The 25,721-nt window shown below is 45.7% G+C and overlaps 1 protein-coding gene across 2 annotated transcripts in view; it reads right to left on the reverse strand.

Moving 5' to 3' along the window:
* The window catches only part of LOC144821550 (E3 ubiquitin-protein ligase TRIM7-like), a 249,905-nt gene that overhangs the window by 196,349 nt on the left and 27,835 nt on the right, over window positions 1-25,721 (reverse strand). For both annotated transcript variants that reach the window (XR_013608380.1, XM_078678725.1), the window contains exon 4: window positions 15,614-15,636. Coding sequence is in view for 1 of the 2 variants with exons in the window: in XM_078678725.1 (XP_078534851.1) it covers window positions 15,614-15,636 (23 nt within the window). In the remaining variant the exon portion in view is untranslated. The remainder of the gene's footprint in view (window positions 1-15,613; window positions 15,637-25,721) is intronic.

Below are 25,721 nucleotides of genomic sequence, written 5' to 3' on the forward strand. Positions count from 1 at the left end.
ATGTCAACAACCCCATTGCAGGAAAGACATGTTTTGATACTTTGTTTTTTCCATAATTCCTTCGAGAAATGCAGAAAATTGACACGCCCTCCCTTTCCACTTAAATCTAGACTGTTTTAAATCTGTTCCATACACTTTGCATTTATTCTGCACAGGAGCTGTGACTAACATGAATATTAACATACTGTATATCATTTTTTGATTACTAGAAATAGGTTGAAGAATATAGATAATTTGTATGTATAATATTTAGAACTAATAACTAATACATTTTTATCTGTATATATATATATATATGTATATATATATATATATATATATATATATATATATATATATATATATATACATATATATATATATATATATTACCTACTGGCGGTCGCCAGTAGGTATATATAGTTAGGATTTTTTCTCTATGGGATTTTTGAAAATTCTATGTCTAATAAGTTTGGCGTTTGTGGACGGAATTGGCTGAAATTTTCAGGAAAATGGAACATTTTGTTTCTGAGCAGCCCCTGAAAATTTGGGGGGGGGTTCGTCAAGGGGGGGCCGAGAAAAAAGGGGGGTCCCAAAACGTGTTTTTAACATTGAGTTTTCCATAGGGCGGTTGGCCTCACTTTTAGCCCGAACGGCTGAGTGGATTTGCACGAAACTTGGCAAAATTGTAGGGACTGGTAGCCCGATGTGCCTTTGCTAGGTCTCAATATATGTGCTCCAGTGGATTTTGAGAAATTAACGTTCAAAAAAAGATATATATCTGCAACAGCGGACCAGGCAGCGCTCCGGTTCGCGGACTTTACGCGTTACGGAGCTTTGTGAAGCGAAGCTGATTGGTTCTCCGGCGTCTGTAAACATTCCAAACAGTCCGTAGCGGCCGCCATCTTGTCTCTCGGTAGGATCGAGAGACAAGAGGAGGCCAAAGCGAAGGGGCAAATGACCATAAGGGGGCATAGTAGATCCTCCCTGACCCTCTAGGTTTGATGTGGAGTTTTTAAAAGGGCCCCGCGGGGCAAAAAAAAAAATAATAATAATAATCGAACGGCTGAATGGATTTGCACGAAACTTGGCAAAATTGTAGGGACTGGTAGCCCGATGTGCCTTTGCTAGGTCTCAATATATGTGCTCCAGTGGATTTTGAGAAATTAACGTTCAAAAAAAGATATATATCTGTAACAGCGCTCCGCTTCGCGTACTTTTCGCGTAACGGAGCTTTGCGAAGCTGATTGGTTCTCCGGCGTCTGTAAACATTCCAAACAGTCCGTAGCGGCCGCCATCTTGTCTCTCGGTAGGATCGAGAGACAAGAGGAGGCCAAAGCGAAGGGGCAAATGACCATAAGGGGGCATAGTAGATCCTCCCTGACCCCCTAGGTTTGATGTGGAGGTTTTAAAAGGGCCCCGCAGGGCAAAAAAAATAATAATAATAATAATCGAACGGCTGAATGGATTTGCACGAAACTTGGCAAAATTGTAGGGACTGGTAGCTCGATGTGCCTTTGCTAGGTCTCAATATATGTGCTTCAGTGGATTTTGAGAAATTAACGTTCAAAAAAAGATATATATCTGTAACAGCGCTCCGCTTCGCGGAGATAAAATTATCTCTGTATTACCTAGCTGTTGCTAACACCAGTTAGCGACCGCTAGTAGGAGATAGCGACCATCTTGGGCCCCACTTTGCATGTCAGTGATATTTATCACTAATGACATGCAAAGTGGGCATGCCAAGATGTTAGCGACTGGAAACAGTCGCTAACATCGCTATCTCCTATTACCAACTTTTGGAGATATTCGCGCTAAGCGCGAATATCTCCAAAAGCTACCAACTGCCCTGAGCAGTTCTTAGCCATGTTATCCAATGGGAGGTGGATAACATGGCTAAGAGCATTAGCTCGGTAATGCATGAATATCGCTGAGTTTTCAGCGATATTAATGCATTGCGGTCGTTTTTTATGGCATTTGCGATAAACCTTGATAATAGCAAGGTTTATCTGCGATAATTTCTGACGATGCTTAGCGGTAAAAAATTCGTTGCTAAGCATCGTTAGGGATAAATATCGCTTAACTTTGGTAATATGCCCCAACGTCTGTTAACGTTCGATTCGAAGGAAATCAGGAAGTGTTGAAAAACATTGTCTGCGCCATCTTGCCTTTTTTCAAATGCCACACTTTTGTCGTGCACGGCAGTCATTTTAGATGCCTTGACCAGACCCCCTCTCTGCACGCTGTCGATCCTTAGCATGGCTCCCCACCCTCGCAAGCATCTCCCCCAGGCACTGGTCACCCTCGTTCTCTGTCTTATGCATGGGTAATAAACCTCCCTCCATCTGCGCTGCTCTTCCCTGAGAATCACACCCTGTGCCCGCCCGACACCTCCCTTTCGCCCTATTCACTACCGCACCCTCTGACACTCCTTTTCCTCTGTGTCCGATTGTCCAGGCCGGTCCTAGGCTATCAGCTAGCCCTGCAGATGTAGTTTATGGCCCCAGCTGTAAAGAATCACCCCTCTTCAAAGGAGTTATAGTAGATCAAGGCCCACACTCGATGAGATCCGTCACAGCACACGCGTTCCTACTATCTGAAAACCATCCTGTATTGTGATTGGGGAGGGGACCGAGCCTGAAGCGGAAGATTCCAGGGATGACTCTTTGTACATCAAAGTTTTTACAATTATGTGTCACATTAAAAATATATAGCACTCCAACAAAGTAGTAAGATTATAAAACTTTAATAACATAAATATATACAACAAAACAAAAACAGTAAAAACATTTAAACATTTTTAGGGAAAAACAACGAAGTAGCGGTCGGCTGTGCGAATAGTCCCAACGCAGCACAACGTCCAGATTTCTGGACGGCACCCAGGTGATGTTGCCTGGGTGCCGCACTGATTTCGGCATCCGGCGTGGGGCGTCGCGGGGGGTGGGTCATCAGTAGCAAACTGTTGTGCGAATAGTTCCAAGGCAGCAGAACGATGGCACCAAGGTGATGTCCAGTAAGTTGCCGCACTGGTTTTGGTATCCTACAATGCTGCTCCGAATAACGGCGTGGGGCGCCCCGGGGGTGGGGGGAGGCGGCGTGAACGGGCCTCTCCAGGTGGAGTCTCGTCTGTTGTAGTGGGGCGCCCCTTTACCGTTTCAGTTGCCATTCCGTCCGCTTTTGGTCCACTGTGTCAAAAGCCGCAATTCAGCTGAGTTGCGCCCACTCTTGCGGTGCAGCGATAGGCGGCTGCCACAGGACTCTCAAAATGGCGGCAGGCTTTTTTCTTTTTGGGCCTGGTCCACTGAAATGGCCCTGGGACACCTTGGAAATCGGACGCTTGTCTGCTAGGTCTTGGACCCCATTCTCGAAAGCGTCCCCTCCGCCTTGAGGATTCAACAAAAGTTTTGGGGGCCCCCGACTCCTGCAGGCTTCTGGTGGGGAGCGGCTGCCATGATTGCTCGCGGAATGACCACGACGGAGCCACGAGATGGTGGTGCTTTCATGGTGACGCCAGCTTCAGTGTGAAACATCCAGAAACAAGGTGGGGCTTTCATCGTTTGGGAAAAAAAAAAGTTTTCATCCAATGAAAAGTGTTATTTTTAGGTCATATGATCAAGCCTTCCATCATTAGGAAACCAAAAGTAAAATGAACCAATGAAAAGTTTTATAAACAAGTCACATGACCTGTTATGCGGCATAGGGTATAAAATGCGGAGAAAATACGTTGGCACGTGAGGCGGCGTCAGTAGCGGACCGATGTGCGAATATGCCGAAGGCAACACAACGCGCCAAGATCCGGATGGCACCGAGGTGGTGTCCAGCAAGTTGCAGCACTGGTGTGGCCATCCTACAATGCTGAAAGTCGGCGTGGGGCGCCCCGTTGGCCTGTGAGTTCGCGTCAGTAGCGGACCGATGTGCGAATAGGCCGAAGGCAGCACAACGCGCCAAGATCCGGATGGCACCGAGGTGGTGTCTAGTAAGTTGCCGCACTGGTGTGGCCATCCTACAATGTTGAAAGTCGGCGTGGGGCGCCCCGTTGGCCTGTGAGATGGCGTCAGTAGCGGACCGATGTGCGAATGGGGCCAAAGGCAGCGCAACAATATTTTCGGAATAGAAGACACCACAAGGCGCTGAGATGCCAAGATCCGGATGGCACCGAGGTGGTGTCTAGCAAGTTGTGGCACTGGTGTGGCCATCCTACAATGGTAAAAGTCGGCGTGGGGCGCCCTGTTGGCCTGTGAGATGGTGTCAGTAGCGGACCGATGTGCGAATGGGGCCAAAGGCAGCGCAACAATATTTTCTGACTAGAAGACACCACAAGGCGCTGAGATGCCAAGATCCGGATGGCACCGAGGTGATGTCTAGCAAGTTGCTGTACTGGTGTGGCCATCCTACAATGCTGAAACTCGGCGTGGGGCGCCCCATTAGCCTGTGAGATGGCGTCAGTAGCGGACCGATGTGCGAATGGGGCCAAAGGCAGCGCAACAATATTTTCTGAATAGAAGACACCACAAGGCGCTGAGATGCCAAGATCCGGATGGCACCGAGGTGGTGTCTAGTAAGGTGCACTGGTGTGGCCATCCTACAATGCTGAAAGTCGGCGTGGGGCGCCCCGTTGGCCTGTGAGATGGCGGCAGTAGCGGACCGATGTGCGAATGGGGCCAAAGGCAGCGCAACAATTTTTTTGGAATAGAAGACACCACAAGGCGCTGAGATTCGGTTAGCACCGAGGTGGTGTCTAGCAAGCTATGCAGCTGAGTTGCGTGCGCACTTGCGGCGAATAGGTCGAAGGCAGCACAACAATGTTTTCTGAATAGAAGACACCACAAGGCGCTGAGATTCGGTTACCACCGAGGTGGTGTCTAGCAAGTTGCTGCACTGGTGTGGCCATCCTACAATACTGCTCCGAATAACGGCGTGGGGTGCCCGAAGGGGGGGGGGGGAGGCGGCGTGAACGGGCCTTCCTAGGTGGAGGCTCGTCTGCTGTAGTGGGGCGCCCCTTTACCGTTTCAGTTGCCATTCAGCTGAGTTTCGGCCGCTCTTGATGCTACAGCGACAGGCGGCTGCAACAGGACTCTCAAAATGGCGGCCTGTTCTTTGGATTTGGGCCTGGTCCACTAAAATGGCCCTGGGACACCTTAGAACTCGGACGCTCGATTTTTTTTCCTTTCCTCTACATGCAAAAAAAGGTAAATGCCCGGTACGTTATACGCTTCATCTGCCACGATGTACTCTCCAGAGGAACCGAAAAAAAATATAGTTATGGTAACTATACCATGCATCGTCATATGGAGAGGTGGCACCAATTAATTATAGTGCTGCATAAAAGAGAGATTTGGAGGAGAACCCCCGACCTGCCAGTACATTCATCAAAGAAGTGGCACTGACAGCATCAGAGGCAAGGGAAACGGTCCCAAATATTTAGAAGAACTTTGGAAAGATTAAAATGACATGTTTAGATTGTGGCAAATTAATTTCATGTGGACAGATGAGTGTTACTCTATAAATACAGCATATGAACATCATCATAGTCGATGGTTGGTAGAGACATTTTGACTATATCCTGGACCTGCCCGTCCTCGCCCAAAATGGCGCCGGAATAAATGGGACTCGTAACTCCTTGTTGTGTACTGGTTGCAGAACCTTGAAATCACGAGATACGTATGCAGTTTTGAAGCACATGGCGGGCGGGGACGAGAATTGATTGAGTATTTCGACATCCCTATTGATATTAAGTTCTGATGTGTTATTGATTACTGTACTATTGAAAGTTCGAATTAACGTCACGCATGGTACTTGCCCGCAAATGTATATCTAGATAATTTTATTGTAACTGGCCATGTCGTATTTTAATTATAAAATGTACGTCCACCGATTCCGCAACTGTTAGACACCTTAGTTCTTGCAACCTAATGGCCCGCCCGTTACGTTCCTCTACAGTGTAAATGTCTACTCATCATATACGATTACAGTTTGCTCCGTGGCCGGCCCACGTGGTTATAGGCTCGTATTTGTATAATGAAATTTTCACAATAAAGGTTTTTAAAAGAAAACATGGTAGTAGTATATACATTGGTAAAGTTTTTAATAATAGTCACTGTTTTAGAATCATTAAAAGGCAAGTGAAATAAAGCAGACCAATTACATGAAAGGTAAAAGGTATAATACGCAGGAACGCAGTAAAGATAAATGGTCAAGGGCTGTTGTGTTTTCTACTCCTGCAACATAAAGTGATCGATAAGAATCTCATATTCAGGCGTATCGGCGACTAAGACAGCAGGTCGACCCTCTTTTGCTCAACGGCTCCGTTATGGGACGAAGAAACGCCCTTTTTCTCGAAAAAAGAATATATTTTACTTGCAGGACAGTTGTAAATTTTCCGGGAAAGTACATTAGCCTGGAACATTATAACATATTTAAGAAAAAATAATGTTCGGAAGTAATAAAAAGCGTAATTTTTAGGTCATATGACCAAGCCTTTCATCATTAGAATAAGAAAAGTAAAATGAACCAATGAAAAGTTTTATTAACAAGTCACATGACCTGTTATGCTTACGTTACGCGCTGCGCGTCGCGCTGCGGATGACTTCCGGATGCGCTAACGCGGCGCGTCATATGACGCATTACGCGACAACGCAGGTCCAGAATATAGTCAAAATGTCTCCACCAACCAGCGGTCGGAACACAACCCCTTTCAGCAGGCTAAATAGTTCTGTTAAATGACAACAGAAGGGACAGGCAACAAGAACCATCAGTCAAAGAGGGGAGGGCTAGTTCTTCTCTACCGGGTTACATTGGGGCGCTACCGGAACTGATCGAATTGGTAGTCTACAGTGTTTCTGGATGTTTCAGACTGAAGCTGGGGTTAGCATGAGAGCACCACCATTTCGTAGCTCCGTCGTGGCCATTCCGCGAGCAATCATGGCAGCCGCTCTTTATCGTTATTTTGGGCGGGGTGGGTGGCGGAGCCGAGCTGTATTGCAGCCATCATGGTGTGGAGTTCAGTTCATCTCACTAGTTTCGTATTTGTCATGAGGGGTTGTTCTTAATGTTTCTATTTTAGCGAGGTCAAAAAGAGATCCCATTAGTGGCCTACTGATTTTGCTCGATTCCTTTTGTTTTTTTACACGATTTTTCGTTATCTGCAAAGACTAAACAGAGTATTGCGACTCTGTGTTTGTTTGTAAATAGAGAATGAACCAAAGAGAACCAATTCTAAAACAGTAAATGCTTGGATAACAATCAATCAAATGGAGAGAGAAGCAGGCACGACGTATTACAACGGGGGCAAAGGTCTGCGTTAACTACCTTTCACTATCTGCAAAGAGAGAGTACTCCTAATAGAAATGAGGGGGGGGGCAGCATTCAAAGCAGATCAGTGTGCATAAACACGAAAATGTTTTTACTTACCACGTACTTGACATTCGACAGCTTATGATATTTGCTATTAAAAACCATTGAAATTCACTGAAAAAACCATAGGTTATAGACCATATATAGTTAGGAATTAGCATTTACAAAACCTTGAAAATTCACTGAAAAAACCATAGGTTATAGACCATATATAGTTAGGAATTAGCATTTACAAAACCTTGAAAATTCACTGAAAAAACCATAGGTTATAGACCATATATCGTTAGGAATTAGCATTTAAAAAACCTTATTTTACCCACACAAAACCATTGAAATTCCATATATAGTTAGTTGCACTAACTATATATCGTGCACCCGCAATCCACTGCTGATGATGTCACATATTACATCATTCATGACATGGTCAGTGACATCACTGATGACATGTTATGTTATGTTATGTTATGTTATGTGGTTTTTATTAGGCGCACAAATGCTCCAGCTAAGGAGCGTCTTGGCGCCCGACAAGGCAGCTACACAACACAACTAAATAAAACAGCACAGAACACACTAACTAAGGGAATAAAAATGTTTTCAAGGCACGACGAAAAGAGAGCAAATCGCTCATAGCGCGAATTGCCGGGGGTAAGGAGTTCCACAGAGCGGCGGCCCGCACTCGAAATGAGCGCCCACCGGCCCTGCTTCGCTTAAAGCGCGGTACCACGGCCAATTCGAGATCTGACGATCTTAAGGGTCGTGCCGGAATATAGTTGGCCATGAGGGTCGTAAGGATCATTGCCGGGGACCCCTTCAAGATCTTATGGGCGACGCAGAGTACCTTAAACTGAATCCGCTGCGCCACCGGGAGCCAGTGCAGTGCTCGAATGGTGCTAGAGGTGGGGCAGAATCTTGGAAGGCCCACCACCGCTCTTGCTGCTGCATTCTGGATCCGCTGCAGGCGCCCTATCTCAGCTACATTCAGACCGGCCAACAAAGAACTAGCATAATCCAATCTGGAGATGACGGTCGCTTGGATCATGAGTTGCCGGGTGGGGGCATCGAAGAACTTTAGCACAGGACGAAGCCCACGCAAAATGCCGAAGCAGCAAGCAGCCGTGCGTTTAGTGTGGCATGCAAACGTAAGGGAAGGGTCCAGCCAGACCCCGAGGTTTTTAAGCTCGGTGACTGGGATGGGAGCGGAACCCAGCTCCTCCGGCCACCATCTCTCTCCCCACAGTTCCGGTCGCCTACCAAATACCATCACCTCGGTCTTACTAGCGTTTAGCTGGAGACAATTAAGCGTCATCCATCTAGCGACCGCCCTCAGTCCTTGTTGAAACCTAGGAGCGTCGACCTCCGCATCCCCGCTGATCGTGACCGCTAGCTGGGTGTCATCGGCATATGACACCATGGTCATACCCCATAGTTTGACAACCTCAGCTAGCGGCCTTACGTACAGATTGAACAGCGTAGGACTCAGCGAGGAGCCTTGGGGGACGCCCAGGTTCAACGGGTGGAATTTTGACTGAAAGGGTGGGACGGTCACGCTAAAGGCCCGGTTTGATAAGAACGACCGGAACCAGTCGAGCGCAATGCCGGAGACACCAGCATCCTCTAAACGCTGCAGAAGGATAGGGTGCGAGACGGTGTCAAAGGCAGCGCTTAGATCTAATAGCACCAGCGCTGCCGTTTGTCCCGCGTCAAGCACGGAGCGGAGGTGCTCCACCATATAAAGCAGAGCCGTCTCCGTGCTGTGACCTGCCCTAAACCCATTCTGCGTAGCGTCGAGTATATCAGCTCGACGGAGATGTTCCGAGAGAGCGGCATTTACGTGTGCCTCCATCACCTTAGCCGGCCACGGCAAGAGTGAAATAGGCCGATAGCTCTCCGGCTTGCTTCCATCCAGGCTAGGTTTCTTCAGGATCGGACGTACCATGGCTCGCTTCCACTTAAGTGGAACAACGCCAGATGTCAGAGACGCATTGACCAAGGAACAAAGCGGAGAGATGTCATGTGCCGCCAGGTCCTTGAACACCTCAGGGCAAAGTGGATCCTCAGGGGACCCAGATTTCACTTTGCGAGCCAAAATGCCTAGGCTATCTAGATTTAACAAAGGTAGAGAACACAGCCCCTCAGATGGTGGAGGCTTAGATGATGTCATCACTGAGGGAACGACCACGGGGAAGGCTCGATAAATAGCATTCACCTTCTCCAGAAAAAACTCTGCCAACTTTTCACAGTGCTCCAGAGAGCTCTGGTGTGATGTTATAACTTTTTTGGCAGTGAGGTCTTTCAATACCTTAAAGATAGCCTTTGCAGGGTTCGAACTATTCCTGAATTGTGTCGCATAAAAAGCGGCACGGGTTCTACACACCACCCGATGGTACACCTTCACTGTAGCCTGATATAAGACTTTCTTAGAGCTGGAGTAGGCTTTGCGCCATGCCCGCTCTGCGCGCCTGCAAGACACCTTCAGGGCTCGTAGAGAGTCATCGTACCAAGGGCTGGCCTTGCCAGGACCAGTTTTACGGGTCACCAAGGGGATGAGGGTGTCCAAGGCCCTGGAGACCCAATCGGTGAACCTGTCGTACAACTGATCCGGAGGGCCTGAGACGTCAAGCGGGTCAGCTGATAAGAGATGAAAGAACTCATCTAGCTTAAGTTTGTTCCAGCGTCTTCTTGGAACAGAACACACCATTGGCTTAGATGGACTAGCCACGATAGGGCAGTGGAACTGTATCAAATAATGATCAGTCCACGCCAAAGGTGTGTAGCTGGTGACACAGACTTCCGTCAGATTGGTAAAAAACGGGTCAAGGGTGTGACCCCCTGAGTGTGTGGGCTGCGTCACCAACTGAGTAAGCTGTAACGCCTCAAGGTCGGCCAGGAAACTGGCGACTGAGGGGCTGCTGGAGTTGTTAAAGTGCAGATTTAGATCTCCAATGAGGGTGAAATTGGAGCACCCCGTAGCCAGATTACTAACAGCCTCGGGTAACGCTGCTCTGAAGGTTACTTCACTCCCCGGGGGCCGATAAATTACCAGTCCCGACAGGGTGAAGTTGGATGAGATAGCAACCTTAAACAAAGCGCTTTCGCACCCCGAGATCTTTTGCCCAAGCCATGTGGTAGGGTAACAGGACTTGACGGCAAGCGCAATACCCCCGCCTCTTGAGGTCCTATTCAAGGTGAATACCGAGTATTCCGGCGGGAAGGCCAGATTGACAATGGCCGTGTCAGCATCCTGCAGCCAGGTCTCTGTTACACAAAATAGGTCAGGCAACTCCCTGCCTAATAGATCATTGATGTCAAGATGGTGCTTGACAAGCGACCTAGCATTAAGATTCCAAATGCTAATACCTGGCACCGGGCTTAGAGGCACGCGCAGTATTTCCCTGCAGCTCCTGCTTACAGGGGCAGCCAGCGTAAAGCATCCGCAGCCACACGATAAGGGGCCGCTTAAGGGATCAACCCTTGGTGTCAGGCAAGGTGGTCGAGACCTCTCAATGGCAACCAGACTATCTCTGGTATAGCACCGCATGATGTAGAGTAGACCGACCAGGAGGGGGGCCAGGGTCCAGCCACGTCCAGCGCGTCCTGTCGCGGACGGGCGCAGACGGGCACGACTCCGGCATGCGACGGCGTCCCAGCTGCGCGTTCCCGCTGCGCGGGAGAGAGCGACTTTAAGTAGGCGCCGGAAATGGAGGGAGGAGCGCGTGGACGCTCCAAGATGGCGCCCGCCGAAAACAGCCTGGTCCCAAACAAAGATGGCGCTGGTCGCCGATCAGGAAACAACCCACCCACAGAACCCGGACCCACCGAAAACGGTGGTGGAGATTCCAATTAAGTGCAAGTAAGAGGGGGGGGGAGAGCCCAAGCAGCGCACAGTTAAAAATGCTACCAAAAAAAACGAAACAAAAACGAAGCAAAGACGCGCTAAATGCGTCAGCAAACAACAATTAAAATTTCAAGCGCTCACAGACCGCAGCGCGGTGATGTGCCACCTTGTCAGGCCGTCAGATACCTAAAAGTGCCTTAAGTAGGCGCCGGAAATGGAGGGAGGAGCGCGTGGACGCTCCAAGATGGCGCCCGCCGAAAACAGCCTGGTCCCAAACAAAGATGGCGCTGGTCGCCGATCAGGAAACAACCCACCCACAGAACCCGGACCCACCGAAAACGGTGGTGGAGATTCCAATTAAGTGCAAGTAAGAGGGGGGGGGAGAGCCCAAGCAGCGCACAGTTAAAAATGCTACCAAAAAAAACGAAACAAAAACGAAGCAAAGACGCGCTAAATGCGTCAGCAAACAACAATTAAAATTTCAAGCGCTCACAGACCGCAGCGCGGTGATGTGCCACCTTGTCAGGCCGACATCTCAAATGACATCACTGATGACATCACTGATGACATCTCATTTGACATCAATGACCACATCACTGATGATATCATTCATGTGACAATACAATGCATCTCCTCACATTTTAATATAACCTCTGTTTCACCCAGTGTTAAATACAGAGTATAATTTTTGGAACCATTGACACACCAATACTAGTTACTACATACGCACTCACTGATTCCTACGTCTACACACACCTTCACTCATTCACCCATACAATCATTCATACATACAATCACTCATCTTTACAACACTATCATATGCACTCATACACCTATACAGACACTCACAGTCTGCCACTCATCCATGGAGTTACTCACACACCTAGTCAGTCCTGTAAAGAATCAATGACACTTCCATTTTCTTGTCTATACAGTTAAACATAGAGCACCTTACATTTTCAAACATATACTAACACATACTTACCTTCTTATACAATCATTGATACAAGTACACATTGATCTGCACAGAGTCATACACCTCCCAGCCAGCCACACACACACTCAGTCTCCCATACAAATACTTGGGCAATCAATCAATAACCCATATAGTTACTCATATAGCTACTGATCAACACATGCAGCAGTTTATAGAACAACAGACATAATGAAGCACAAACTAAGACAGTTTAGTCACTAACCCATGCACTCAGTGAGACACATTTAATCACTCAGTCATACAGTCAGTCATGCACCTACTAAATCCTTCGTCCAGACACTTACACATCCACTCATTCTTCAATATGTAAGACATATTTAAACTTTACAGAAACAAAAAATCACTGGATGTTGTTATCAGTCATGTCATCAGTGATGTCATTTGAGATGTCATCAGTGATGTCATCAGTGATGTCACTGACCATGTCATGAATGATGTAATATGTGACATCATCAGCAGTGGATTGCGGGTGCGCGATATATAGTTAGTGCAACTAACTATATATGGAATTTCAATGGTTTTGTGTGGGTAAAATAAGGTTTTTTAAATGCTAATTCCTAACGATATATGGTCTATAACCTATGGTTTTTTCAGTGAATTTTCAAGGTTTTGTAAATGCTAATTCCTAACTATATATGGTCTATAACCTATGGTTTTTTCAGTGAATATATTTATATATATACTGACAAAGTTACTGCTAATTGGTTTGCCATTGAACTTTTTTTTTTAAGAAAAAGTAAATTTTTTATCTGAGAAGCATAGACTAGTTGCCATTTTCTCAGGTATGATGGACAAAAAGTAAATATATATTATACAAACTGCATCTTGCAAAAAAAAAATGTTACCTCAGTTTTCATTAGTTCTGTGGATAAACACCATGTACATTAATACGTTGTCAATAAATGTTATTGAAAACAATGTAACTGCTTGTTTTGAACAGGTTTGAATTATTTTTTCTCTTTATTTAATCATTTCTGAACTGTAGGTAGTATGTTTGTATTTAGCTGTTCTAATAGCACATTTTCATATAAAGAGATGGTCTAAAGAAGGTTCACTGAGGAACAGATTTTCAAATCGTGCAATTAAAAAAATGCCTTCTTCCAGGCTAGCTCAGTTTTACTCACTGGGTTGCAAATGCAAAAAATGCCTTCTTTCAGGCTAGCTCAGTTTTACCCACTGGGTTGCAAATGTAAACAAGCATTGGCATAGCCAATGGGTCTCGCTTTTGGGACCTTATAAGTATTTAGTTTTGCAGCGCAATATCCTTGGTGCAACAACATCAACTGTTGCATGGCTAAACACTTATAAGGTCCCAAAGGCGAGACCTATTGGCTATGCCAATGCGTGTTCTAATAGTGGGCGGCTGCGGGGCTGATTGCTGGCCTTTGAGGTAGTATTCATGTTAATTGCAGCACCCGCAAGCGCTGCAATTAACATGAATACTCTCTTAAAGGCCAGCAATCAGCATCGCAGCCACGCACTATTAAGAAAAGAAATACAGAGTCAACAAACACAACGTGTACTTTAAGAATCCTCTGAAAGTACACGTCGTGCTTTAGCTGTGCTGCATTTGTTTTCCTAATAGTGCGCGGCTGCAATGCTGATTGCGGCCTTTGAGATAGTATTCATGTTAATTGCAGCGCACACGGGCGCTGCAGTTAACATGAATACTATCTCAAAGGCTAACAATCAGTCCTGCAGCCGCCCACTATAAAAAAAAAAGAAATGCAGCAAGTGCAGGAGTCACTTGAAATTACCGATTTTTTAAAAGCGGCTGCGCAAACAGCCTCAGGATGTGCTTTGTGTGGTATGTGTGCGCTTAAAAAAAGGACACTGCGAAGTTGTGGTGACTTCGATGCGCGGGCGCGCACGCACCTTATAGGGAACAGTGGTGATACTATCTCTAAACCGGTCACGTGTGGACTACTGTAATAGCTAAATATCCAAAGGAAACACCTAAACAGGCTCCAACTCATGCAAAATGTGGCAGCCAGACAGCTGACCGGGACACCAAAGTTTGTTTCTGTCACAAAAGAAAGAAAACGGCGACACTGACTCCCAGTTAAACAACAAATTCAATTCGAATCCCTGTGTACGGTTTTTAAGGTCCCTAAAGGAATAGGCTTGGACCACCTGAAACTGCTTTTTCAATGGTACATCCCCAGAAGAGCCCTTCGCTCGTCCGGAGCCAAAGGGGTGGTTATACCCCCAGCTAAAAAAGCCAACTTAGGTGGTAGAAGGTTCGTTACATGTGCCGCAAGGGCATGGAATGACTTCCTTTCCATCTCAAGAACGCCATTGAGCTGATGGCATTTAGAAAAAGACTGAAAACCTGGCTTTTCCTACATAGGTCATCACCCACTTCGCTGATTGGAAGGTAGTAGCTAGCGCCAGGACACTCTAGTCTAGGGCAACCTTTGCTCTTAAGAAATTAAATTACCATAAGATAACATAAGAGATGGACATTTCTTTCAAGTTAATTTCAAAATAAAGACAGTGTACCAGAAACATTAAATGAATGCTATTTTAATAACAGACATTGGCTAAGCTAATAGCTCTGACAAGCTGGTGTGACGGTTACATTTAACAAACTAATTAGAAGCATATGCCAGAAAAATAAAATAACAGAAAACAAGTGGCAGCCATTAACCATTTGTAAGTTAAAAAAAGAAAAAACGTTACAAATGTCATATAATTTTAATAGTACAGTATGGGTGGTTCCAGAAGAAAGATTACTTAGCAAACGTGTACAAATCATTTTCAGGTTTAATGCACATCACAGAAAAATATGATCTTATTGTTGCAAAGAGAATGTATTATTGGATTTGAATTACTGTAATAAGAAGACTTTGATGAAACATTCCAGGGCAACTAAAATATTTAGAAACGCAAAAGAAGGAAATATAAATGCATTTCCAAAATAAAGCATTGGTCCACCAGCTAATTTTGAAATGTACTTCTTTTTCATGTAAATGCGTACATCTGCACTGCCACTCATAATGCAAGCTAGCCAATGGTAGAAGTGGGCGGACCATTTGCCCCAACCTGTACGTTGTGGTGGGTAGAAGCAACATGTGTTGGACAACTGAACAGGCCAATAGATGTAAAGGTCTAACCCAAAACCTCCTCAATATATGCAAATAGAGAAATGTATTTTTTGTTAATATTTTTTATTACAAGAGGCTGACAAGACAACTAAACTTGTCCTTATCTCCAGGACAGATCTACAGTTAATGAGCCTCTATACGGTGCTGATGAGCAAAATTGTCCTCATGTTCACAGAGTACAGAGGCAGAAACTTAGGCCTTAGAATTCAAAGTGCAAAGAAAATCCAACATGAGCATTACTGACCAGAAAGATGAAATCCTCCCCTGCCATCCCCCCCGAGTACAGCATCCTGCCCCATTCAATTGTCAGTAACAGAAAAGGTGAAACTATAAACTGTTTACCTGCTCAAGGTGCTTCTGAAATCCTGCAAGAGAGAAAGAGACCAGACCAACATCAGTTCAAGGCACTTATTGGTACATGCAGCAAGGTCTGAAGCTGGGCCTTCAATTGAACCTATGCATCCATTATGCATGCATATATGTACTCAGAAATCTCTACCAAATGTGTACACGTGAGACACAGGAAGGGAGGTCTACAGGTTCTATTTGGAAGCCCTTGGCCTGGTCCTGTGCACAAGATGAGCGGGAGCTATTTATTCAGGGGATGTTTGTTGGTGACGTTCCTGAAACTGGAGGTAAGAGACGTAGACATAAAAGTGGGGAACAAGGAGACAGGACTCCTTTAGACATATGATTAGTAACCTTGGCCGAAGTTCGCGGAGTTGAGCTACGCAGAACTCTGCGAAGTGAAAAAAAAACTCTGTGCACTACGCGGAGCTCTGAAAGCGGCGATGTACGGTAGAAAATTGCAGTTCGCTGTGATTGCACAGTGCCAGATGCTTGTGTGCCCTGTGCAATCATCGTGAATGGCACCATACACAGCTCAAGCGGGCGCTGCTTTCCTTTTCTGCCACTTGAGCAGATTTTCACTCGAGCCGCAGCTTTCTCAACGCGAACGGGCAGTTTCTCAAAGCAAGCAGTCGCGAGCATACGCGACCACCCGCTATTAGAAACCTGACCCCGACGCGTTGAGAAATCTCGCTGGGAGGTTGATTTTCCACGCTCGCGCTCGGCTAATTGATGTTGATGAACGCGAGCGAGGGAAAAAACTCAGCTGAGCCGAGTTTTTCGGAACTCCGCGAGCTCCACCCAACGCGGAGTGCAGAAAACTCCCCAAACTCCGCGAGCAAAGTGGAGTTCACCACCCAGGCCTAATGACTAGGTCCTTTTGCTGTGAGGAGCTGCTGATTAGTCTTCATGCAGTAAACAAATAAAGGTGTGGGGTCCTACTACTGACCAACCTGGACCTCAATAGTCGGGAAACAGAACCAAGTGGCTGATCAGGATAGTTAGAGACAGAGTACGTAGCTACACAGCCAATGAGTGCCGTGCAGCCAAGGGTTTAAATATTACCCAACAACTTAAGTATTTTTTGAAAAAAACTTTTTGTATTATTTCATAAGAAAAATGGCATCAAATAGACACTCCATCACAACAGTTAGTACAAAAACGTGAAAGAATATATACAAATATATACAAAAATGTCACAGTAAAGGCAACATACACTTAAAGAAATAATGAAAAAACATATAATCAAATTATTATGATGACACCAACTATTGTCTGCGATATGAATTCAAAAGCACATGGTTGCAAGTTGAACACTTTTTTACAGATCATTAAAGAAATAAAACCAGTCCTTTGGTAACAAAACCTGTGAACAGGGCGGAACTGAGATGGAATAGCCTGCCTGTCACACAACACCTGTGAATAGTGAATTGTAAGAAATTGCAGATAGGGCCCACGAGAGTGGTATGAATTTGTCCCTAGCTGCACCCTTAGTTCTTGACACAGGCTGGGGGTCAACGCGTTTCGAACCTTGTTTAGTCTAGGTTCTCCTCAGGACGGGGACTGGGTGAAGATGTACCTAAAAAGGAATTTAGGGAGGGTGTCAGCAGCTGTATAGAGAGTATATATTTCTGACAAGGTAGTGCTCAGACTAGCTACCCATGAATAAATAAGATTACCTTCTCAGCCAACACATTGGCTACGTGGAGAGAAGGGGAAGGACCACTGGAATTATTCTGCAAAGACAAGAGTGGAGGCTATCAATGTATGCGTGTCAAGAGGTACATCACGCATGGACGGGTTGAACAAATTAGCAAAATACCTGAATGTGGTGTCAAAGATGCCGAAATCAGGGGCGCCCAAGGCGATCTGTATTAATCAGCGAGGACTCACATTCTCTTTTCTGTGTATTTTTAGGATGGAGAAGGCTGGGGAGTAAAAGTACAGGGTTGACAAGTTCAAACTCCGAAGCGAAAAGGTTAGCGCTTCAAAAATTCAAGCAAGGGTTTGAAAGCAGAAACGTTTCCTACCTGCACAAGATGTGCGCTGTACGAAGGAAACGGGCCACAGTCTGTTTTGGAGCGTCTGGGCGGGAATCAATCTCTCGCTGTCAACTATGGACAAACAAAGTCCGTGAGATGATTGATATGAAGCACTGACTATGCCGCATTAGGAGTAGGAATTGAAAAAGGCGGCAGTTGACTTACTTCAAACCTTCTAAGATTGGAGTCCGCGGTTGTTAGTGTCTGCCGGTCGGGTCAGATTCGTAAGTCGGCGCCGCCCTACTGAAAGCTACTTAAAGGCACGGCAGCATTAGCGAGTGAATGTGGTGCAAAGGATCATGGTCCTTGCAGTCCATAGAGTTTAGGGGATTATCGATTATGAAAAATGCAGGGAACATGGTGATGTTTGCATGTCTGGATGACTCGGGTGTCAGAGTGTGTATAGGTTACCCACGTGTGATTGGCTAACTGTGGAAAAATAATCCAGCAACTCATTGCCCGTTCCAAACACGAAGGGATAAAGAAAAAATAAATAAATAAAAGGAAAAATACACTCTATGTGCATCATTTCTCTTAATATGACATAGCTCAAGCATTTCAAAAATTCGAAACAGTAATGGATAATGGCCCCTGTACACTATGGAGATTGTCATTCAGAAAGCAGGTGTTGCTCTACCCGTCTAGCCCCATGATAATTTCAGTGGGAAAAAGTGAAACACAAGATTGACAGCAAAACGAGTGAAAGCCATAGTTAGAGTAAGGTACAAAGACTGCAGCCACAGTCTCACAGCTCAAAGCAGGTCCATTCAAGTTGCACATACAGTACAAGAGCTATTCGGGAGGGTTAAGGTCCCAAGTTGGAAAGTTCAGACATTTCATTTAATCCTGTGTTGGAAGTGTCAAATTTTAAAATGAGATACGCTTCTTTTTGTGACAAGCATACATCTGGGTCACCACTGCCACCTCGGATCACTGCCAGAACGGTCCATCGCATGTCATTCACTGTGTGTTTCTGTTGTAGGAAATGGGCCACCAAGGGTGCCGTAAGAATCTTATTGTTTACACGGGACCTGTGTTGTATAATTCTCTGGCGCACCTCCTGCGTGGTCTTGCCGATGTACAGCTTTTTGCAGGGGCACTGGATGGCATACACCGTATACTTGGTCTTACAGTTGGTGTGTTCTTCGTGGCGCCAGAATTTGTTCCCATCAGTGAAAAGTGAGCCTTCCATTGTGATGTGGCAAACAGTGCACGTACCGCATTTGCGATGTCCCCTAACTGGTGTTGACCCGAAGATGGTACTCTGGGTGTCTTTTTTGGCCGGCGGCCTAGTAGAAGTGATCATCTGGCCTATACTCCGATTCTTCTTTAGGGCAAACAATGGTGTGCCAGCGTCTGGTAAGATTTCCTCAACTAGATGCCAGCTCTTTCTGATGATTTTTTGTAGTTCACTGGTATGGGGTCCAAAGGTGGAGACACACACAATCCTCTGAGTGGAGGTTCTCGATCTTTTCTCCAGGAGATGTTCCCTCGGAGTCCATCTCGCTCTCTTCATAGAGTGTTTAAGCAGTTTCTGCGGATAGCCTCTGTCCTGTAATTTGGCCGTGAGTGCTTGCCCATGGAGCTCAAATTGGTGTACTGAGGAGCAATTCCGCCTGACCCGAAGGTATTGCCCATACGGGAGATTATCCCGAAGGCTCCTCGGGTGGTAGCTCCTATAATGAAGAGCGTTGTTCTTATCCGTTTTCTTTTGGTATAATGAGCACGTAAGTTCTTCATTTCTGACCATAATCTCTACATCCAAGAAGGGCAAGATTTTGGTACTGTGGCTCAGACTGAATTTGATGTCCGGGCTCCTGTTGTTCAGCCATGTGTGGAACTCCTCCAGGAGCGCTTGAGAACCATTCCAAATGCACCAGACATCATCTATAAATCTGAGCCATTGCTCAATATGATCGTTATAGGGATTGTCATTATACACATACTTCTCCTCATATTGGCCCATATACAGGATAGCCATTTCGGACGCAAATGGACAGCCCATGGCAGAGCCCTTCACCTGTAGAAACATCTCGTCCTCAAATGTGAAGAAGTTCTTTCTAAGAGCCAATGTGGCGAAGGAAACAATCAGTTCGGTAGGGACTCTGTGAGGACGGGGTCTGCTTTCCAGGTAGAGTTCGATTACATCTAAGCCATCTTGTTGGGGTATCTGTGTATAAAGAGAGCAGACGTCCATGGTCACAAGTAATTGGGAAGATGAATCGAATTTGCGTCCCTCCACCTTGTTGATGAAGTCCATAGTATCCCTGAGGTATGATGGAACTTGAACCACCAAGGGTTTCAAAAAAATGTCTACAAATTGTGCAATGGGCTCCAACACCGAATCGCACCCAGACACGATAGGGCGTCCTGGAGGTGTTTTTGGGTCTTTATGTACTTTCGGCAGAAAATACAGATGGGGAGTTCTTGGGTGTTTTTTTACGAGATATTCAGATTCTCTGGGTCCTAGTATTCCAGACTCCCTAGCATTGTTGACAAGTTTCGTGACTTCATCCAGTATTTGTGCAGTGGGGTCTTGGTTGATCCGGCGATACCACTCCTGGTTATATACATGATTTCTCCCTACAGACCTGTAAAGATCCTTGGACCACAGGACTACTGCTCCTCCCTTGTCCGCTGGACGTATGATCGCTTCCTGTTGGTCCTTGAGTTGATGTATGGCCTCTTTCTGTTTTTTTGTGATGTTAGCTTGTACGAATGGGCGTTTTTTTTCAAGATTGTTCAGTGATGACATGACCGAACGTTCAAAAGCGAGGATATTCTTGGACATGTTGTGGTTGGAGGGGCAGAATGTGGATTTATTCCTCAAACCAGATGCTTCACATGATACCTGGTCCGGCGAGTCTCGAAAGAACCATCTGAGACGAATTTTGCGGTAGAATTCCATTACTTCCATTTTAATTCTTGTGAAGTCCATGGCGACTCCAGGAACAAAAGAAAGACCGAGTTCCAACACTTTCTTTTCGGCTGGTGATAAAACTTTGCCAGAGATGTTAATAATGGATGAAGGTTCTATGACTTGTAGTGCTGTAAATGGATCATTTGCGGTTCAACGGTACCAAAATTATGAGTTTACGACAATGTTGAAAACACGGGTTCAAATCGTCGCGGAACCTCAGACCCTCCTTTTGCCCTTGCATAGGCAATTACTCAGTCTATATCCGAGTCTATCTCGATGTTCATCAGGTCAGTGATATGCTGCTGTGTCATCATTCTTTCTCGTACCTTGTCTCCAAACACCGGTGGTTTTCTGAAACAGGTTGCGGCACAGAGGCTACACAAAGCAGGACCACATTGGATAATAAGGCAGCACGAGAACAGGAACACTAGAATAATACCTACGACCATCAGAACCTTCCATCCCCACGCTGACAGCAGAGTCCAAAGCCACTCCATTAAGGACCAGTTTCCTTTGTCTACGTGAATAGAGTCGGAAATTTTGTGTAGCTTAGAGATCGCTTCGTATACTGTCGGAGCATTATTGGGTATAAAAACACAGCAGCTCGATTGGATCATTCTACATACCCCACCTCGATCTGCAAGTATTACGTCTAGAACCATACGATTCTGCAACGTCATGAGACGATCCGCCTGAAGCTCAGCTGTTAAATTACTAAGGGCACCAGCAGTTTCTGTAATAGTAGATTCAACTACCCGTGTTAGCTGGCGTAGATTTCTACTATTGGCCATAGGCCCCCAGAACGGAATGAAACCTTTGAAGAAGTCTCCAGCTTCCTGACCAGCGGTATCTTCCTTGCTGAAAACACCTCTTGCTACTCTAGTCTTGTGATAATCTGGAGAGGCGGTGTATGTCGGAGGCAACAGTCGAGCAATATAACATGAACCTGAAAAGTCAGCAGGCAGCCATGTATATGCTCTATCCTGACAGATGAAGTAGGTACCCCTAGCAGTCAGAAAGGCAGGGGAAGAGTTAGACGGATACACGTAGGTCTCAACACATTCACTCTTCCCTAGCTGAGCTCTAGGATTTCTCCCATTTCCTCGCAAACAGACTTGACCTCGGTGAGGTACGACCCAAATTGGAGTGGAGCTCTTACGCTTGCTTTCACCCAAACTAATGCTATACTCCGTAGAATTCCAACTCAGATAAACTCGTAGTTCATCTCTAGGGATAGGTGGTGAGTTATTGACGTCTCTAACCATGTCAGTTACTCCCTTTATCAAGGCTTTATTAACAGATGTATACCTAGTGGAGCGAGGAGGGCGCGGGGGATAGGTTTCGAGAGCATAGACGAATATGGTTCGGAAGGCCCAACATGATCCATTATAGCTGAAAGGCAAGACCAGATAGGGAATGCCTTTATCCATAGTGTGGGGTATCAAACCACATACCCAGCAGTTTGTTGTGTTAACTACCAGTTGGTGTTGGTGCAAGAGCTGTACAAAAGTGTTGTTTATGAATTCAGAGCGTCGAGCTTGTTCGTGTTCAGGAAACGGATGAAAGGAATGGTAAGAAGAAATAGTAGAAGGCATAGGATCAAAGGGAGGCACTGTGGTTGCTACCGGTGTAAAAATTAAATGCACACCAAAGACGATTCCACCCACCAACGTTATTAAAACGATCAAAAACGTAATTGCACATTGCATCAAGAAACATTTGTTATGAAGAATCTTGTAAAGTCTATTTCTGCGGACATAAATTACATTCTCTCGATGCAGCCCAGGAAGCTCCATCTTCTACAACCGCTCGCGACCACTGATGATGTGTACGTAGTTGAAAATGCCTCTATCAGCCCTGGGAGTTCCCAGAACTAACAGAAAGGCCGACCTTGTGTCTGGCCCCCGCAGATTCAATTAGGCACACAGCCACGACCCTACGGCTACCCAGACGGCAAGGTAATTCAAAACAACATAACATGCATGTTAGCAAACTTCCTGGCTGGAGGTAATGTATCAAGATTCAAATATGTAAAATAGGCAGTTTCCTGCTTTATTTGTCCTTTGTGTGAGAACGTAGGTTATATCTCAATTTTCCTGTAGTTGTTTGATCCGGAAACAGTTTATCTTCAGCAGGGGCGGCAATGTTCAAATTCGCAGATGGCGAATGTTCTGTTGAGGCAGAGGACAAATGTCCAGAGTTCAAAAGAGTAGTTTCAGAAGGGGGGTCAGAGTTCGGTGAATCAGTGATCAGTTCTGCATCGCTGAACGGTATGTATTTTGGAATCGGTTCAACTTCGGAGGCACCAACCCCTTTCCTCACCCAATTATCATACGGGAGTGGTAAGGGCATACGCTTGGTGTGTGTCGCGTGGATCCAATTTTTTCTACCGGCCACTCGTACAGCAGTTCTTGTCGCCTAAAGCACCTGATATGGTCCAACGAATTTTGGTTGAAGATTTCTGGTTCGTCCAAAATTCTTCACAACGACGAAGTCTCCAGGTTTCAGCTGATGGCCTGGACTTTCCGGAGGTTTTGGCAATGCATCGAAAACCTGTTGATGAATAAGACTCAATTTAGCAGTCAAGTCAAAAAGATAATCGATTAACATTGGGTATTCCAGCTGCTTAAACTCCCTCGGTCTCGGTACTCCCCAAACATTTGCGGGTCGACCGAACACAATCTCATAAGGGCTAAGCCCTACTCGAGAATGTACAGTCGCTCTCGTGGATAGCAGGGCCAAAGGTAAGGCGTCTGGCCAGGACAAGCCCGTGGAGGCTTGTACCTTAGCCAGCTTCAGTTTGAGGGTGCCATTGTACCCTTCAACTAAACCTGCTGACTGGGGATGATTTGCACTGTGGAACTTTTGCTTTATGCCTAAGCCTGCACACACATTCTGCATGACTTTCCCTACGAACTCACTTCCATTATCTGACCATACAATCCGTGGCATACCAAACCTAGGGAAATATTCTTTGAGGAGAATTTTGGCAGTCGACAAAGCAGTATTGTCTTTAAGTGGATAAGCTTCAATCCATCTTGAAAAGGCACAGACTACCACTAGGACGTACTTGAGATTATTACATCGGTCCATGTGAATGAAGTCTAACTGAATCACTTCAAAGGGACAGGAAGGTGGAGCGAAATGACCAGCAGGTGTTGGGGTTCCCTTGCCAGGATTATGCATCAGGCATATCATGCAGTTTCTCACCACTCGCTCTGCACACTTACTAATTCCATAATTCTTCCAAACTGGGGCCAACATCTTACAAATCCCTTTCGAACTGATGTGCGCTGTTCCATGCGACTTTGTTTCTACCGCAAGCACATACGCATCAGGCAACATCCAACGCTGCTGTTCCGTCAAATCAATCCAACATCCATTCGAGTCCAACTTACCCGTATTCTCTTTCCATGCAAGCTTTTCCTCTTCAGTTGCTTCTTCTTGAATCATTCTCACACTTTCCATTGTGTCTTCACACATTCCTGAATCAGTAACCCACTTTGCAGACGTTGCAACATACATTCTACTCATCAGATTCCTAGCTGTCTGTTTCGCTGTCCCATCAGCCAAGGCATTTCCTCGACCAACATCATCCGTGATTGCTCGATGAGCACTGCACTTCACAATCGCAACTTCCATTGGTAAGGTTAGAGATTCCAGCAAGTCATTAACTAGTTGACCATGCTGTATTTTAGTCCCATGTGACGTAATAAAACCTCTTTCCTTCCACAATCGTCCAAAACTATGGGCTACGCCAAATGCGTACTGACTATCTGTGAACACATTCACTCTCTTTCCCTTAGCTAAAACACACGCTCTAGTCAACGCAATCAATTCTGCAGCTTGGGCAGAATTCTGACTCACTCTTGCAGTCTCCACAATTGTATTCAAAGTTGTTACTGCATAGGCAGCTGTCACATCACCATTCTCCAATTTAAAACACGACCCATCAACATACAACGTGCCATCTGGATCTGACAACGGAGTGTCTTTTAAATCAATTCGTCCTTTTGTCTCTTCCTCTGTTCTGAAACAACAATCATGTGGTTCGGAATCACTCGACTCTTGACTAGTCGGCAACAATGTTGCTGGATTCAATACATTGCATCTTTTGATCTGAATATGACTTGCAAGTAGTGTCAGCTCATAGCCTGATAATCTAGCACTGGTAAGGTGTTGTGTCTTTGTTCAGTTCATGAGTGTGTCCACAGCATGAGGAACCATGACCACCAGCATGTTGTTCATAACCAACCCAGCAGATTGTCGAATGGACGCTGCAGCTGCCGCTGTAGCTCTCAAACAACTAGGCAACGCTCTGGCTACCGGATCTAACGTTGATGAAAAATACGCACAAGGGCGTTGTTTATCACCAAATTGCTGTGTCAGAACACTCAACGCGCAACCTTCTCTCTCGTGGACATAGCGTGTAAATGGCTTACTGTAGTCAGGTGTACCCAACACAGGAGCTGAACATAGTGCATTTCGTAACTCAGAAAAGCTCTGCTGACATTCGTCAGACCATGGCACTGGATTTGGAACACCTTTCCCCGTCAAAGCCACCAACGGCTTTGCCAGGAGGGAAAAATTTGGGATCCATTGCCTACAGTATGAAGTAATACCCAAAAACGCACGCACTTCTCTCTGTGTGCTAGGAACATTCATCTGCGTAATTGCTTTTATTCTCTCTGGGGTCAACCTTCTTCCCTCTTTTGACAAGAGATGACCTAGGTAGGTCACTTCTTGGCAACAGTATTGCATTTTTGAAGGTGACACCTTATGATTTAATTTAGACAAATGATGCAATAAGGAAATTGTAGCTGCTTTGCAAGTTTCCTTGTCATCGGCAGCCACTAGAAGATCATCGACATATTGCACTAGGGCAGAACCAGGAGGAAGGACAAAGGAGTCTAACTGACTTTTTAATGCCTGACTGTAAATGGACGGGCTCTCACAATAGCCTTGTGGAGCACGTTTAAACCTGAAGCTTCGTCCTCCTAGAGAGAAGCCGAAAATATCTCTGCTTTCTTCGGCTATCGGAATGCTGAAAAAGGCATTCTTCAAGTCGATCACTGAGAACCATGTGGCTATGGCAGGGATCAGCGTTAGCAATGCCGTAATGTCTGGAACCACAGGAAAC

Source organism: Lissotriton helveticus, chromosome 2_2, assembly GCF_964261635.1.
Source record: "Lissotriton helveticus chromosome 2_2, aLisHel1.1, whole genome shotgun sequence".
NCBI lineage: Eukaryota > Metazoa > Chordata > Amphibia > Caudata > Salamandridae > Lissotriton > Lissotriton helveticus.